The 16,498-nt window shown below is 43.0% G+C and overlaps 1 protein-coding gene across 3 annotated transcripts in view; it reads left to right on the forward strand.

Moving 5' to 3' along the window:
• Positions 1-6,952: 6,952 nt before the first annotated feature.
• SLC12A5 (solute carrier family 12 member 5) overlaps positions 6,953-16,498 on the forward strand; it is an 82,179-nt gene continuing 72,633 nt past the window's right edge. For all 3 annotated transcript variants that reach the window (XM_088481931.1, XM_088481932.1, XM_088481933.1), the window contains exon 1: positions 6,953-7,088. In XM_088481931.1, the coding sequence (XP_088338057.1) occupies positions 7,037-7,088 (52 nt within the window). In that variant the 5' untranslated portion in view covers positions 6,953-7,036. The remainder of the gene's footprint in view (positions 7,089-16,498) is intronic.

The raw sequence follows: 16,498 nt of genomic DNA on the forward strand, positions 1-16,498 counted from the left end.
TTCGCTGGACCCCTAAAAGATGGTAAACAAATTGTGGTTAGATCCAACACAAATCAGCAAACAAAATCAATTTCAAATGCACCCCCAAACCCCCCCCCCAAAAAAAAAATTAGAATGAATAAATATGAAAGACAGGGAAAACATGGCCATGCAGATATGAGAATGAATAAAGATGAAAGACAGGGAAAACATGGCCATGCAGATATGAGGAGAATGAATAAAGATGAAAGACAGGGAAAACATGGCCATGCAGATATGAGGAGAATGAATAAAGATGAAAGACACGGAAAACATGGCCATGCAGATATGAGAATGAATAAAGATGAAAGACACGGAAAACATGGCCATGCAGTTAGGGCCACAAAGACAAACATGAAAACCACAATCCATTAAACTTACTCGCAGCGATCTGCATGCGAAAGCATGCCAGCAAGCGGGGCGTCCGCCGTTGCAGGTCCGACCACCTGATATGGCGGCGTGAGCCGAAGGAGCGCAGGCGGGCCCGAACCTCCGCATATGCGGATTGCTTCTCCCGGTTGGTGATGGGTGGAGGCTGGCTGGTTATCCGCCGATCCATCACCTCCGTAAGCACCAGCAGCTCGCGCCTGGTGAATGCGGAGGCTATCATGATGGCAATGGAGTTTTGGCAAAAAATCATTTTTGATAAAGTGCTCAAAAATTTTCTGATTGGCTAATGTATTTAGGATATTAACAGGAGCAATTCTATTGGTTAGTGTATGAGTCATGTGTTCGACAGGGCCAGAAATCTGAGGAGACTTATGATAGGCTTAATGCAGTGACATGCGTAAGCTAATTTACATTAAAAAATGAACTCCATGAAATATGCGGGGCTAAAAACAAATATACCAATTATTTTATAGGGGTTAACATGTATTTTGACAAATAAAAGCGAATGTTTAAGCCGTACGTATTCTGCGGGTAAACACAAACACGGACATAAATAAAGTTTATTGCATTGTGTAAAAAAAAAAAAAAAAAACCAATTAAGCTAATTGATATATTGATTGGCATGTTACGATTGAGGGAGGTAGGCAGAATAAACAAGCAGTTAATCGAAATGTCTCAGGCCAACTTCCGGGTAGTACTAGTGCGTGCGTTCCCTTCAAACCACTTCGGGGATGTACGCTCGCTATTTGGCACGCTCGTTAGTTAGAGGAGGGGTCGCCTGAGTTTGGGGAGGATGTTTTGATGCGAACGAAAATACGAGCGTGTGCCTGAATTTAAATATTTCTTTACGTTCGCCTAACGTACGAACGGCCACTTGCGTCCGGGTCTGAATCAGGCCCTAATTTCTTTATTTTAGTACCCCTCATCCCAACTCCCCAGATCTGATCTCTACACCTCTGCTCCCATTGTATTTTCTTTATGTAATTTACAGTGTGTAATTCTGTATATATAGTTTTACATTTGTGAATTTACCTATAAAAGTTTGTATTCATGTACATTTTCTGAAATATTAAATCCCATATGTACACATACATGGAACCCTAGTGGTGCTGTAAAATTAAAAGATAGTAAACTATAATTGTCATGCTAAAGTAGAAAAAACTAATTGTTGCCACAAGATGGGGAGGCACACAATTCCCTAGGATGTCATTGTATGCATTAGCTAGAAGATTTGGTATAGTGCAAGGTGATCTGAGACATGTTTGCGGCTGCTGGGCCACAGAAACCCAATCCATGAAGCTACTAAGAGACAGTTTTTGTGTTGACGTTGTTTCCAAGCTTAAATCCAGCTCAAAAATACTTGACCATCTGCCCACTTTTTGGCCACAGTCCCTGAGCAGGATGTAAGGCTACAAAACAGAAAGTGTGGTTCATTCGGTATCTAACTGATGCTGCTATGCTACTATTTCCTGGACTTTAACTTTGGCTTGTTTTTGACTACGATTCTGGCTCTGACACCTCTGACCGGCATCCTATGTCAGTGCTAATGAAAGTCACTGAGCTCTTCAGTACAACCCAATCTACTGCTAATGTTGACTATAATGGAGCAGTGGCGTAAGTTCATCCGAGACTCCCGAGGGCAAGTTATCATTTGGTCCGTCCCCCCGAATATGTGACTATGTTTCTATGAGGCCTATTTACTAAAGTAAATTTGCAGGATATCCCCCCAAAACACCCTTTTTCAGGAGATATCTGCAGATTTATAGAATCTATCTCAAGGTGGCGGTAGCTGCTTTTAGCTATGGTCTACAGATCGCAAAAAGTATCAGGAGAGGTATCCATAGCATCCCTCCCTGGCACTCTCTACTCAGACCACTCTTGCACAGTAGCAATGACACTTGTTGGATGGTATGCTAACCCTCCTTCTCTCCCTCTCCCTACCCCTCCATTCTTGATGCCAAACCCTAACCTCCCCCTCTAGTGCCTGAATCTAACCTCCCCCTCCCCACACCCTAAATCTAACCCTCTTCGCTTAGTGCCTAACCCTCCCCCCTAGCATCGGCGTCGCGACTACCGGTATGTCGAACGCATCCCCATGTAAAGGTATACAGCTCTCCCATTGTATACCAGATACACAAAATAAGGGATAACATTGCAACATTGTCTGTTATAGAGAAGGGGCCTGCACTGAGGAATGTAAGGTATGTTGGTATGAAGACTGACCTCATCTACACCCCTAGGGTTAATTAGGAGTATATACAGCTATGCATTAGTCACAGATAAGATAGTGACCTGTAAAGTGCAATTAGCATGAGGCTGAGAGTCCTCCTGATGGAGGCGAAAGCCACCTGATGTGGGTGGGGAGCCCTCCTGATACCCCTGATGGAGAGGAAAACCACCTGTTGAGTTAAGATACTGTAAGACTGCCACTGTGGTGAGACTATAAATCACAAAATGCCCAATCTACTGCCGATTTCTTCACATGCCGGTAAGTTGCTCCACTAAAATTCTGCCCCCAGATTCAGTCGCTGGTGTCCCAGGTCCCGGCTTCCCATGCACTCTTACCCGCAGTCTGGTGCATCCTTCTTGACATCCAGCTCCTGGAAGATCTGCAGCCACGCTTATGCTCGGGCCCACTGCACAGGTCTGCGACTAGAGCTTCTGCCAGGGAGAAGTGGGACGGGGAGTTGTGGGTGAGGGTGGGCACCGGGACTGCTGCACGGGTCCGCGGCTAGGGCTGCTGCCAGGGAGGAGTGGGACGGGGAATTGTGGGTGAGGGGGGAGTGCTGGACATGTATCACTGGCATAAGAAGCTGCTTAGGAGCAGTGACACCATTGAGTAGGTACAGGCTATATAGATACTGTAGATGGAAGTGGCAGCTGATGGTCTGACACAGAGCCCTCCACTAGTATATGGTTATGGTAGCTTCTCAGGTGCCGCGAAGTGGTGCCATGTATTGAGCGACTGTGGGCTATGGAGGAGGTGCCCCTTCAATGCTGGCGCCTGGCGGCAGGTGCCTCCATTGTCTCCCATAGTTCTGCCCTTGCTATGGAGATTACATGGCTGTCTGCTTGATTGTATGCATTTGGTGCCAACGGATGTGGCTGAAATAACCAAATACATAGTGCCCAAATACTTCTAGACATGTAGAGGCTAATCAGAGTTTCATAAAGCCCATTTTGCAGGTGGATCTTACTATGAGCAATTCAAGCCTATTCATATATGTATGAGACAGTGCAGAGACATGCATGGTGTATAGATGAGAAAAAGTACAGAGACATATATACAGTAGATGAGAAACAATACAGCGAGATACATAGAAATCGCTTTCAGTAACAATGTAAAAATGGACCTTTGCAAAATATGTAGTTTGCAGATATGTGAGGCTTGTATTTTTAGAATTTGGACGCTAGATCAGGGTAATCTCAAAATAGCTTTGCAGTAAGGACATAGGCTTGGATTAGTGCAGTCTTTTCCAAATCCGGTCACGATGCACCTTCAACAGCTCATGGTTTCAGGATTTGTCTGTAATTATGGAATGCGGTCATAATACCGAAGGTCGGGCTACCGGTGCTTAGAATGCCGGTGCTGGAATCCTGATACCTGTCAGAATCCTGGTGCCGGATTCCCAACTGCAGGCATCCTGACGGTAAGTACTGGGGTTAGGGGGAGGGTTAGGCACTAGGGGGAGGGTTAGGCACTAAGGGGGGAGGGTTAAGGTTAGGCACAAAGGGGAAGGGTTGGGTTTTACGGTGCAGGGGGAGGTTAGATTTAGGCAGGGAGGGGTGGTTAGGGGTAGGATACTTACCACCAGGTGTCGTTATCCTAACCCTGTCCAGATGCCGGCGTAGGGATTTTGACCCCCCCTGGCATCCCGAGTGCCAGCATCCCATACCCAACCCATAATTACTGGCCCGACCAAGTAGACTAAAGCAGGATACACGCTATTCAATGTATTGGCCAATCTTGTGATCCGCAATGGAAAGCAATGACCATCATATAGTGTATACACCCAATTTATAATTTGATAAATTGTGTGGTTGCATCTTTCCATCTGATGTGCTGCACATCAGATGGGATTATGCGATGTACAATGCTGTGTGCTAACATAAATACTGTAATGATATATTGTGTTGCGGAGTGTGTATGCGGGTACAATACATTGGCCCAACGCAAGATCGCCAAATTGTTCCAGCATGTACCCAGATTAAACTTACTAAAGTATTCCTGAAAATATGAGCTGTTGAGGGTGTTTGAAGACAAGATTTTGGAAATACTGGATTAGAGTGTCATCTTCACAGATAGGCTTTAAAAAAATGTGTTTGTCTATTTGACCTCATAAGCTTGCATCAGCAGCCCCAGGGGATTTATAAACACAGAAGCGTTCTATATTGGGGTATACAGAAGTAATCTGCTGCTAGTTATTGCAAAGATGATTCTCTATTCCATTGAGCTGCTGCTGTGATCACAATTGTCCAATGAGAAGCAAAAGATTACTTCCATGATTCCTAAAATGGTACGCCTCAGTGTTTAAATAAATTTTCCGAGCTGCTGACATTATTCCTTTCAGACAATACACAGCACTTACATAAAAGGTTCATTACAGGTAGCAATTCAGTTACCCCAAACCTGACACTTTATGGCCCCTAATTAAATTGAAGGACAAAGGTGGAAAACCCCTTAGTAATTTTGTTTCTGATGTGTTACATTTTCTTTTCTTTATGGTACAGAAAGATGTCATATTTAGTTAAATTTAACAAGCTGTATTTCCCCCAATATATGAAGGAGATCCCCCTTTAGGAACACATATCACAGCTAAGCAACCAGCAATGCACTGAATGCATACTGTACACAGGACATAGAGCACAACCGTTACATAGAGCACAACTGGTTTCAGTACAAAGGACAGACCACTTGTATACTTTCCACATACAGTACATTAAATCACACATTAAGCCTTCTTAATATTTATGGTCTTAAATAATGCTGCTGGCACCTTGTTGATTACCTTACTCTGGGACAGGTAGACTACAACATTCTTTCAGAATTTAGAGGATTTCCAGTGTCGCTGCATCTGAATGTAAATTACAGTTCAGGTCCCCCCCCCCTCCCCCTCCCTGCAGTGTCCTCTCTGGATATAGGTTTCTGGAGCATCATCCTTACTCAGAGGGGAACAGCTATGTCTCCAGAATACACGATTAAGTGATTCCTTCCCAAGGGGTGTGGAGGATAAAGGAAATGTGAAAATGATCAAAGTGAAGGGGAACGAAAGAAGGGAGGAATGGGGTATGATGTCGTATGTCTGTTCTACATTTCGATATACCCTTACATATACAAGACATTTCTGAAGCTGTACATAAATGGCTTATCAGACTTATATACCAATTCACCTTCACTATCATACGTTGTACAATTAATGCACATTCATTGATACAAAGTCCATATTTATAGGAGAAAACTGATCATTGAAATGGAGCCAAGAATTTTTTACAATCAAACTGTTCAACAGTAAGACAAATATCACATATATATTCACATATACATAAAATAGGTCTTTCCTAAGAGAATACAAAAAAACCCTAAAAATAATATAAGTTTAATGTTAACACATAAAGAGGAGCTAGTTGTTTCTATTGCAAGCATATGCATAGACGTTTTGTTAATCAGAATTGATTAATGGAAGAAAGGAAGTGATTGGAATTTGTGACCTGTTGCAAATGTAACCGGTCACTTCTCAGATTAGCATGTTGCAGGTGTTCCCATCATACAAATTGCAACATTGACATTTGGCATGACCCGGGTGCCAACTTGACCCCTGTGAACACCAGCAGGTTGGTGCCAGGGAAAAACGTAAGTTGATGAGAAGGGCCATTCTGGATTGTTATTAGAAGCTAAAGTGAAGACCACTGAGCTCTATTGTATCTGGTATTAAAATAAAGCGAGATGTATTGCTTTTTAATTGAGATTCTTACTGTTTTGTGCAAGGATGTGGACAGACACCCGACTAATGTAGGTGTCAGTGGAATAGATCAGGGCTCAACTAATGCTGTTTAATGACTTGTGCCTAATTCAGAGCACGGCAAAATATAAAGGGATCTAAGAATAACAACCATTTGTGGCTCTTGGAGGTAAAGGGCTAGAAGGTGTAACACAGGATTCATGCACCTCTTCTTATCTCCGGTGTGTTTCATGCTCCCTGGTGCCGCTCATATATCCCTGATCCCATTCTGCATAAACTCACCAGCCAGACAGAGATCAGGGAATTCCCATATTTCGTATTTCTCTGTGTTTCCCTCTCACACCCTCTAAATACCCCTCTCCCTATTTTTATATCTAGAATGTTTTCTTTGCTGTTATTTGCTCCCTCCTTTTCCCATTTGGCTGTCTCTATTTCTCCCCCATCTTTCTCTTTCCACTCCATGTCCCCCTCCCTCACTCCCTGCCCTCCCTCCCTCTCTCCCTGTGCATGGGGCTGTGAGTGTGCGCGCTGAAGGATCTCTGCACTGCAGCCTCCTCCTCCTCCTCCTCTCTCCGTCTCTCCCTCTCACACACTGAGCATCACTGCTGCAGTATTAGGCATCAGTACCTGGTAAGGAGGAAAAGGAACCCGAGAGAGACTGGGAGAGGATGCTGAATAACCTGACAGAGTGTGAGGAAGGAGAGGGGGGCACCAGTCAAGGTAAGTGGTGGAATCTGGCAACGGGGAGGTGGGGGAGAGGGGGGAGCTAATTCTCCGCAGTGCTGCTTCTGAAGTGGGGGGCGGTAGTGACCAGACAGGGGAAAGTGGGCCCCTTATCATATGCTCAGTTTAAAGCCCATTCATAAAACATTAGTGGCCATGAGGTTGTTGAATAACATATATATTACCCCAAAAGACTAGTAGGACTAACCAACTCGGGGCCTGGGTGCCCCTTGTGCACCCTAAAATCTAAGTACCACACACTGTTGCACTTCATCCCCCTGCAACTGCATGCGCATATACCACGCTGCTAGATCTGGACGGGCTACCCCTAAATCTGCCGAGCACGTTTAAGTACTTATGACCCATTGCCTCTGCAGTTCTAGGGCAGCACTTGCTTCGTGCTGGCACGTTACACTTCTGCATTAAACCAGATATTTGCGTTGTGCAAGGACCTGCAGTTTCATGTATAGCTCCCTGCCTGATACAGTACCCCCCTGGCTACTGCATAGCATCATATATACTGCACGTACTCTATAGTTTCATGCTAGTGCATCGTTTTCCACGTATCCAGTAACTAGAAGTGACTGCTGTGACCGTCTCCCACCTGTATGCAAAACAGCGCAGACTGGCCATCACATTGCCATATATGTGACCCATATTGTTACATCTCCCTGCTCTATTACTGACCGCTGCATACAACTCACTGCTAAAGACCTTCATTCTGTTCAGTAGCAATCATGCTTCATGTGCCCTGATACCCTGTGGTGTAATGTCTGATCGCAATCTGGCTGCTGAGCCACTGACCTGTGAACCCCTGCCCCTCACCCGCATTGGGTGACCCCTTTTCTCCCTCATGCTGTCGCTCTGACCATACTGACATGATGTCTCTGTCCCTCACCCTCATCGGGTGACCTCTTTTCTCCCTCATGCTGTCTCCCTGACTATACTGAAATGATGTCTGTTTACTTCCCACATCCCGTGTGACATCCGATCAGCAGAGCGCCAGCTCGATTATGTCCACAGCAGCAGTGGTGCATCATGCGTCTCCCCATCATCAGCCCCGCAGCAGCCTCACTCACACTCACCCAGCAGTGTCCTGCTCCCCAGACTTCCCCTTGTTGGTATGCTCGGTTTATCACTGCTGCTTGTCTCCTCACATATTTATAATCACTGCAATCGCTGTCATTTTCCCTGCACGTTCAGCCATTTTCCTACAGAATGATAGAACCAGTGTCAATGCTGCAACTTTTCAATTGAGCATCAGACAGTTCTTCTTGCATTCTGACGCTTCGGGAACAATCATTAACAGATAAATGTGTTATGTGCTGCAATTATGGTCTAGACAGTGTCTCCAATCCGCGTTTATTTAGAACTTTTCCTCAGTTACAATAAATATTTATTAATCACCTGAAATAAAAGATTCCCATTCATACAGACACTCACTTCATATACTTTGCCACATGTGTCATAAGACCTTTGACAACTCATACTGTATGTGTGTTGCTGCACCTGTAAGACATGTTTTTGGGGATTCCTGTGAAGGATTCATTCAATTAGAGAGTGTCAGGGAAATATTTACAGTTTACATCTGTGGATAGCATGAACTGAGATTTGTGTAATGGGAAGCTCCAATTTAACAAAATAATCCTGCAATCATAAAAGATAAGTGTTTTAACAGCCTCCGTTGGAACCAGATCTTTCTCACTTCTTAGGAGGCACAGAGCCTAATATAAATGGATCCATGTACTGTGGTAGACCAGTACTTATCTGTGGGCATCCCTATAGTACATCAATAAATGAAAAAGGTACAGCATCACACCTTTCAGCCTGTTGTCAGTATACCCATTGCCTTGAATTTGACATGGACGTTATACACCCTGTAAGTCCACTTGAGCTGAATCAAATTGCCCCTGTCACAAATAACTGCACTGAGTAAATAAGACGATTTGAATCTGTAATCAATGGTACAGAAATAAAATGTTGAATTAATATAATTCTCTTACTGGTTTGGGATCAATTATTGTACAGGTCCACTGTATATCTACATGACTCAATTCCTATCTCCTTCCCCATTCACACGTTTAGTCTGGTACTGACCGATTAATGTCCACTTTATCAGGCAATTAATTATGAACCATCTGGGTTTTTTTTTTTTAGCACAAAATAAGGATATATCTTCAAAACTGTAATAGTACGGTATATATAACTATGCTTTCCTTGTTTAAACATAAATGTACATTATGCACAATTTTGTTTTGTGTCCCTTTAACCCTACAATCATCTTTTGAACCTAATGCTGTTCTGTGTAAACAACTCTCCTCCACAAGCCAACAGTTATATTCTGTTTGCGGTTTGGGTCTAGATTTATTCATTCATTATGAATTTATCTAATCAGACAATCTATTTAATTGACTAAACAGCAGCTTGGGGAATTCCCTTCTTTGAAATTGTTGGAATCTTTGCATTTTTAATTTTCAAATATAGATCAATCTTCTTAATTAAGATCTTGAATTTGCACACCTTTTGCATACCAAGAAATGCATATATTTGTGTTTTTGAGTGTCTTGTTAATATTAACTATGGAATAAGGTTGTTAGGCCAAAGGTGAAAAATCGCCATACACAGGAATATCAACAGCACTGCAGAAAGGCCTTATAAAATCGGTCAAACATTTTTTTCTTCCCCATTGGTTGAGGCATCTGTCTAATTATGGTAGCACACTTGAAATACAGTTCATTAGTATTTATAAAGACAAAACATTTTTATACAGTAGTATGGATGCACATTATAGGTCAATAGGAACAGAAATGTCAGTAATCTTATATAGCATATTTAATTTACAAAATGTGTTCTTTAACATATATTCAACATAAGTGTTTGGAAACAGAATGAACGATATGGATGTGTAGAGCACTGGCAGGTTATTCATCCATTTTAGGACCGGAGCATTTGTCCCTCCAACAGTTGTCATGATACGCTAGCTTCCTGTTCACCCCCACTCCTTGTAATAGAAAATCATGAATACTAAGAAGTAGTGTCTCATGTAGAGGTGAATTACACACATATGCCTCTATGTGTTATGAATTGCATATGTCGCGTGAAAGAATGTAGGTGGCACTGGCAGATTCTGTATAAGTAGGACGATACAGACATCACTCACCTGAGAGCAATGCAAATGGCTAGACACCCTAAAACACACCTATCAAAACAGAGAGCATGCAATGGTCAGAGAGGGCTGATGCTTGCTGGCAGACCAAGTGGCTATCCCAGGAATCATGTAGTCCTCCCAATGTAATGATCTAATGGTCCTAATTTCTTATTATTCTGTCCTATTGTTTCATCCTCTCTCTGTTCTTGGTAATTGGGGGAGAGGGGGGGGGGCAGGTGCTTGGTCATGAGCCATATGTAAGTGACGATCACTGACAGCTTTGTAATCATAATGAAAGTAGAGGCTTAGGTTTGTATAGAAAAGATATTGGAAGAGTAGCCCGTGGGGAAGAAGATCAGGCTTATTTTATTGAGCGGAATTTTATGAGCTGTGTTACCATACTGATAATGATTAGTTCTGTAATGTGTTACACACAGCGACTGAGAATAGAGCTACATTGGACACACAGCTTCCAAAGAAGATCTTCCAGCTACTGTTTTTCTCGCTATTATTCGCTTAGGGAAACAAATATTTGATTGCAAGCTTTAGAGCAAAAATTTACCCTGTTCAAAGCTAAGCACATTAGTAATAAATGGCCAATGATTTTTACACAACCTGGTACATTTATAAAATATTGGTTAAAACAATGAAATACAGAGAAACTTATTAAATAGCGCAAGAATTGCCCATTCTAAGTCTATGGTTAGAAAAGGAGTGCGCATACTGAGCACACGGGAATGATGGACAATTGGGCAATGTGGAGGAATGTTGCACGAAAGATGACTGACAGTGATTATAAGACAATTGAGAATTATCAAGTTGATGTGCAGTAGAATTAAGCAGAAGAGAATAATAAAGATATAAATACTGACAAAGAAAAGTATAAGGGAAAGCTAAAGATTTTGAACAGGGTCAACATAATTATATGCTCTGGGAGGGTGATGATCATGACTAAGGGACCTATTTATCATTGATTACAGTGTGGCCCCCCAATAAGTATCATTCCTTAACGCCACTTATAGCGGTAATAAGGAATGACTATTCGGAGCAATTTGCTGGGACAATGGTTTTGAGCCCATCCTAGGTTAAAGGAGGGTTTGGATCAGATTGCCTAGTGCGTATAATTGGGGATTCTCTAAGTATATGCAGCTGGGGATGGATCCAAAGATGCCTCTGCTGCATTAAACCTTGCAAAATTAGAATATACAATACATTGGCTAAAACCATCTAGAGATGGTGTTAGGTGTGTGGGGGGAGGGGCAAGCCCAGAAAAGCTTGCCTTTCAAAGCTTTATTAATTGGAGAAGCCTGCAGTCCCACTTGAAAACAAATAGCTACTGCAATATCCTGCATTACTTAACTAAGAAGATATCTCCTGCATTCAGACTTTGATAATACTAAAATCATGCAGAAAATGTTGATTTCCGGGGATGAGAAGTTTAATAAATAGGCCCCTAAGAACTTTATATTTAAGAGGATTATGAAATGTTAACTGGCGGGTTTACATTGTAATGGAAGCATAGTTATGGAAAACTTCCATGTCATGTACTAGACCAGGCATATTAGTCTCTCCAGCCATTGTGGAATATAAAGGCCCAGCATGCTTAAACATCAGAAAGTACAGTTAAAGAAAACTGTTTTGTGCTGCTGTAAAGGAGTTTGTTGATTAGAATGGCAGGACATTTGAAGATGAAGGCCAGTTTTGAGAATTAGGTAATTTTGATGACCATTTTGCTTTGTGAGATAATAAATTGCTATCTGTATGCTATTGATGAAGAGTTACTAATTGGTGGCTTTTTTAAGCCGCTGCATTGCGGCATGTTTGAGATAAAATTTTAAAGCAGCACTAATATTAAGTCCAAGAAGTACTGGGTTGTGCAGTAAATATTAGTACCGCTTTAAATTCCAAAGTCATAATCAATGAGAGGCACTTAGTAAATCTAGAACACAGTGTTTAACTGGCAATTTATGTCATTATTCCTACTTTTATTTAAAGTGTGCTACAATCCTTTATGTAACACCCTCTAGTATGCTGCATGGCGTAAGGTGCCTTTGGGGTGATACACCACTCATTTGCCTCTGGGCTAGCTCTCCACGGAGGGATGTGGTCATAATACCGACAGTCAGGATGCCGACGCTTAGAATACTGCGCCGAAATCCCAACACCTGTCAGAATCCCGGTGCCAGTATGCCAACGGTCAGAGGCGTATAAAGAGAGGAAGGGGCCCGTGTACAGTCTCTGGGGCCCGATCCTCTCATTCCGGTGGCGCAGCACCACACCGGTAGACTCTGGGCACAAAAGTGTGGCCAGAGTCTACAGTGCAAGCGAAGGTCACCAGGAAAATGGCAGCAGTGGCCATTTTCCAGACAATTTTGACAGTGCTGAAACCAGCGCCGATGTGGGACTCCGGCGGCAGAGTGGTAAGTATCAAAAATATGGCTGCAGAGTGTGCGGTGTGGGCCCAATGTGCACCCATTATAGAAATGCCCCGCCGACGGTAAGTACTTGGATTAGGGTTTGGCACTAGGGGAAGGGATAGACACTAAGGGGGTGGGTTAGATTTAGAGTGCGGGGGGAGAGGTTAGGTTTAGGCACTAGGGGGATGGTTAGGCAGCGGGGAGAGAGGGTTAGGGGTAGGGAGAGAGGGAGGGTTAGGATACTGTCGGGATGCCGGCATTGGGATTCTGACCGCCGGGACCTCTGCAAGGTGTTGGCAATACTTGAGAAGGTGGTCAATGCCATGCAGGCTTTATAATAGTACGTTATGATAATAGGGATACACAGTGATACAGCAACAGTTCAAGATATAATAATTTGGGCGCCAGACCATTTTATTTCTATCCACATGACTTTAAAGGTCATGAATATGGTTACAATAATATTCTCCTCTCCATCCAGCACAAATACATGTCAGATGGTATTTGACAATCTGACTGATATAGTTGCATTACACCCCATCCTTTACCACCAGCACAGTCTTAAAGCGCAGTTACAAAAGCACTGTTTGTACGTTACACATGCAGGTCCACCTGGCCCTTCGGTGGCTGGTGCCTGTAGTTCTCCAGCTTCGCACAGGCTTTACACTGAGAAGTATCAAGCCTTGGACAGAGATAAAGTGAAGAAGTTGCCTAAAGCAACCAATCAGCTTCTAACAGTCATTCATAGACTGTGCTAGATAGATGACAAACACTGATTGGTTGCTTTGGGCAACTTCTCAACTTTCTATCTCTCCAAGGGGCCTATTTATTAATATCATACATGCCGACTATGTGGCTGCCTCCTCTGGGAGGCGGCAATTTAACCCATGACCCAGCACCAACAGAAATGCTAGTCTGGTTCTGGTAGAACGTGCAGATGGAGTACAATCAGGTGTGGGTTGTATAGGCTATATAAAGATGTATTGATAACTGCAAAGAACAAAGCATGATTGACTGATGATCTATATTTAAGCTTCCCCATACTTTCAAATGTCTGTGTTGCTTCAATAAATATTTGCATTTTTTATATATATTACCTGAATATAGTTTATGCCAATAGCACCTGGATGTTGTCTGTCTTATATGTACTTCTATTTTACTAAAAATTGCCACAGTAGTTCTGTTTCAGATTTTTTTTAATATACTTCATTGTAATTGTGACATAAATTTCCTTCTTATTATAGGAATGCCATTTTAATATACTAAACAGCACAGTATGGGGTTGGTTCAATTAGAAACGATGTATGGCAGTGTGGACTATGTGCTGTTGTGACAGAGGCCCTCATTCAGAGCCGTACGCTCTGAGCAGAGCGCACGCTCTGAATGAGGGCCGGGCTCCATTTTCATGGAGCGTCCTCCTGGACGCTCGTATAGCTGTGGGTTACCACCCACAGGCTATACGAGCGTGCATTTTGATGGCCGCGATGGTCGTGACCATCGCGACCATCGAAATTGCGAGCCGGAGCCTGCGGTTGAGGTTTTCAACCGCAAACTCCGGAGTGATTTTGGCTCTATCAGAGCCAAAATCACTCCCACTGACATCACTAGTGATGTCAGTGGGCCGGCTTCTGACGGGAGGCGTTCCCGTGGGAATGCCCCCGTCAGGGAGGCACGCCCCCGGCACGCCCACCAAAGGGGGCGTGCTGTCAATCAACATTGACAGCACGCCCCCTTTGATCGGACACAACGAGCGAAGGAAAGTCCTTCGCTCGTCGTGTCTGGCGCATGCGCACGACGGAGCTCCAGCCGTCGTGCGCATGCGCAGTGCAGACCATCGACCCACTTGCGAGCGGACAGCCGCTCGCGAGTGGGTCTGAATCAGGCCCAGAGTTTGAATGCTGGCAATGGCAACCTACATCTCCCATACCTTGCCCTACCATGCACAGGGAAATGCATGATGTAAGCCTGCCATACGATTGCACATTCCATACATTACATGCAATGTGTAATCTTACTTTGCAGCTTGATTGAATGTACCCCTAGGTGTGGTTGAAATAATTATAATAAAATCAATTTGCAAAATTTAATGAAATTATACTTAAAAACCACCATTCAAGGCTCCCAATCACAGCAGTTACTCCAGAGAGAGCAAAATGTCTCTGTGGGCAGGAACATCTTGTAGGAAATACTGATTTAGTTGAAGAATTGACAAATTGATTACTGAATTTCTGGATTTTGTGACTAAAGTGCAGGTTTTTAGAAGTGGAGCTGTTGCCCATAGCAACCAATCAGATTCTAGCTATTATCTTCTAGAAAGTGCTAGATAAATGTTAAGAAGAATCTGATTAGTTGCTATGGACAACGTCTCCACTTCTTAAACTACACTTTAGTAAATATGCCCCTGTGAATCTGTAAAAAAATAATTTTTTTAAATATTAACTCAACTCTCTCCGCATTGTTTTAGCAATAATGAGAAGTCTGTTGTTGATGGTGAGCAGCTTTAGGATTTTTTTTGATAGAGATGAGCTGTATTGTGATAGACCATATGATAATGAAGTTCCATGGAATGTGGGTGTTGGGGATAATGGACTAATGGCCTGATTCAGAGCCGGACGCTATTTGCGCTCGCTCGTTCAGAAAAAGGGGTCGGCTATTTAAATTGAGCGCTCGCTCTTTGCGGTCTGTTGACGCCTCTATGTCTGAGCGAGCGAATGAAATATGCACTCGCTATTTTGTAAAGACGCCCCATGGCTGTTCGCATCATACGTCATCTCCGCTATTTATTTGATTAATCAAGTACATCGAAAGGCGTCTGAACTGCTCGCAGTGCTTGTGGTTGGATTTTCCTACCGCAATCATGCGAACAGTTCAGGCTAAGAAACAACCAAGTGACGTGGTCGATGACGCTGCTTTGTTAATTATGCACTCCCTTAAAACCCCCGTTTTGACCGTTTGGCACGCCTGCGTTCGGATCTCCACTCCCCGTTTTCAAGCACCTTCCCCTGTTACCACCCACAAACGCCTCATCCTGTCACTCAAATTAGCAGGCACTCGCTATTTTGCGAACACACGATTTTCGACCGCACTGACTGGTTGGCGCATGCGCATTACGACCCATACGCATGCGCAGATGTGCGAACATCGCTCAGAGCGAATGAGCAGCCGCTTACGAGCGGTTCTGAATCAGGCCCTAAGTTCTATGATGCTGAGTATTGCTCAGCTACCATAGCAAGTTATTATTGATCATTTATGGCGATAGTTGGTGCAATAAGCAGCAATAGAAAATATTCCCTATTGCTATATATTGATAAATAGGCCAGCCAGTGATAGTGTAATTTTGTAGGTTGTTGATTGTGATGATGGTAATGATTTTTTTAACTTCTGATCTCACACACACCTACAGCGGAGTAAGTAAGAGAGTAATGTTCATTTTAATAACTAGAAGAACTGTAATGAGTAATAAGATGTTAATTACAAGGATAAATAGGTTACTGATTAGTAGTGGATTTGAAAATGTATGTTCATAATGATGGGGCATGTATAGGTAGTATTCAAAATGGATAAGGTTGAGTGCTATTATACAAGTTGTGAAACTCTAAGGTGACATCTAATATCTATTTAGTTTCATACCATGGGGTATGTTATTCTTTATAATATACAAGTTCCAATTTGCAACAAAACAGTTAGGAGCTTCATATGCTGATGCGTTTTACAATCACAGTAGGTTATATATTATATTCCAACATGGAACACTTTGTAACAGATCACATTTGGTATGTTGTGGTATGGGAGATTCACATTGTGAATGTACAGCTGAGAAATCAGCAACTGTACGAGGATGC

This window comes from Taudactylus pleione, unplaced genomic scaffold (genome assembly GCF_031769625.1).
Source record: "Taudactylus pleione unplaced genomic scaffold, aTauple2 ptg000279l, whole genome shotgun sequence".
Lineage (NCBI taxonomy): Eukaryota > Metazoa > Chordata > Amphibia > Anura > Myobatrachidae > Taudactylus > Taudactylus pleione.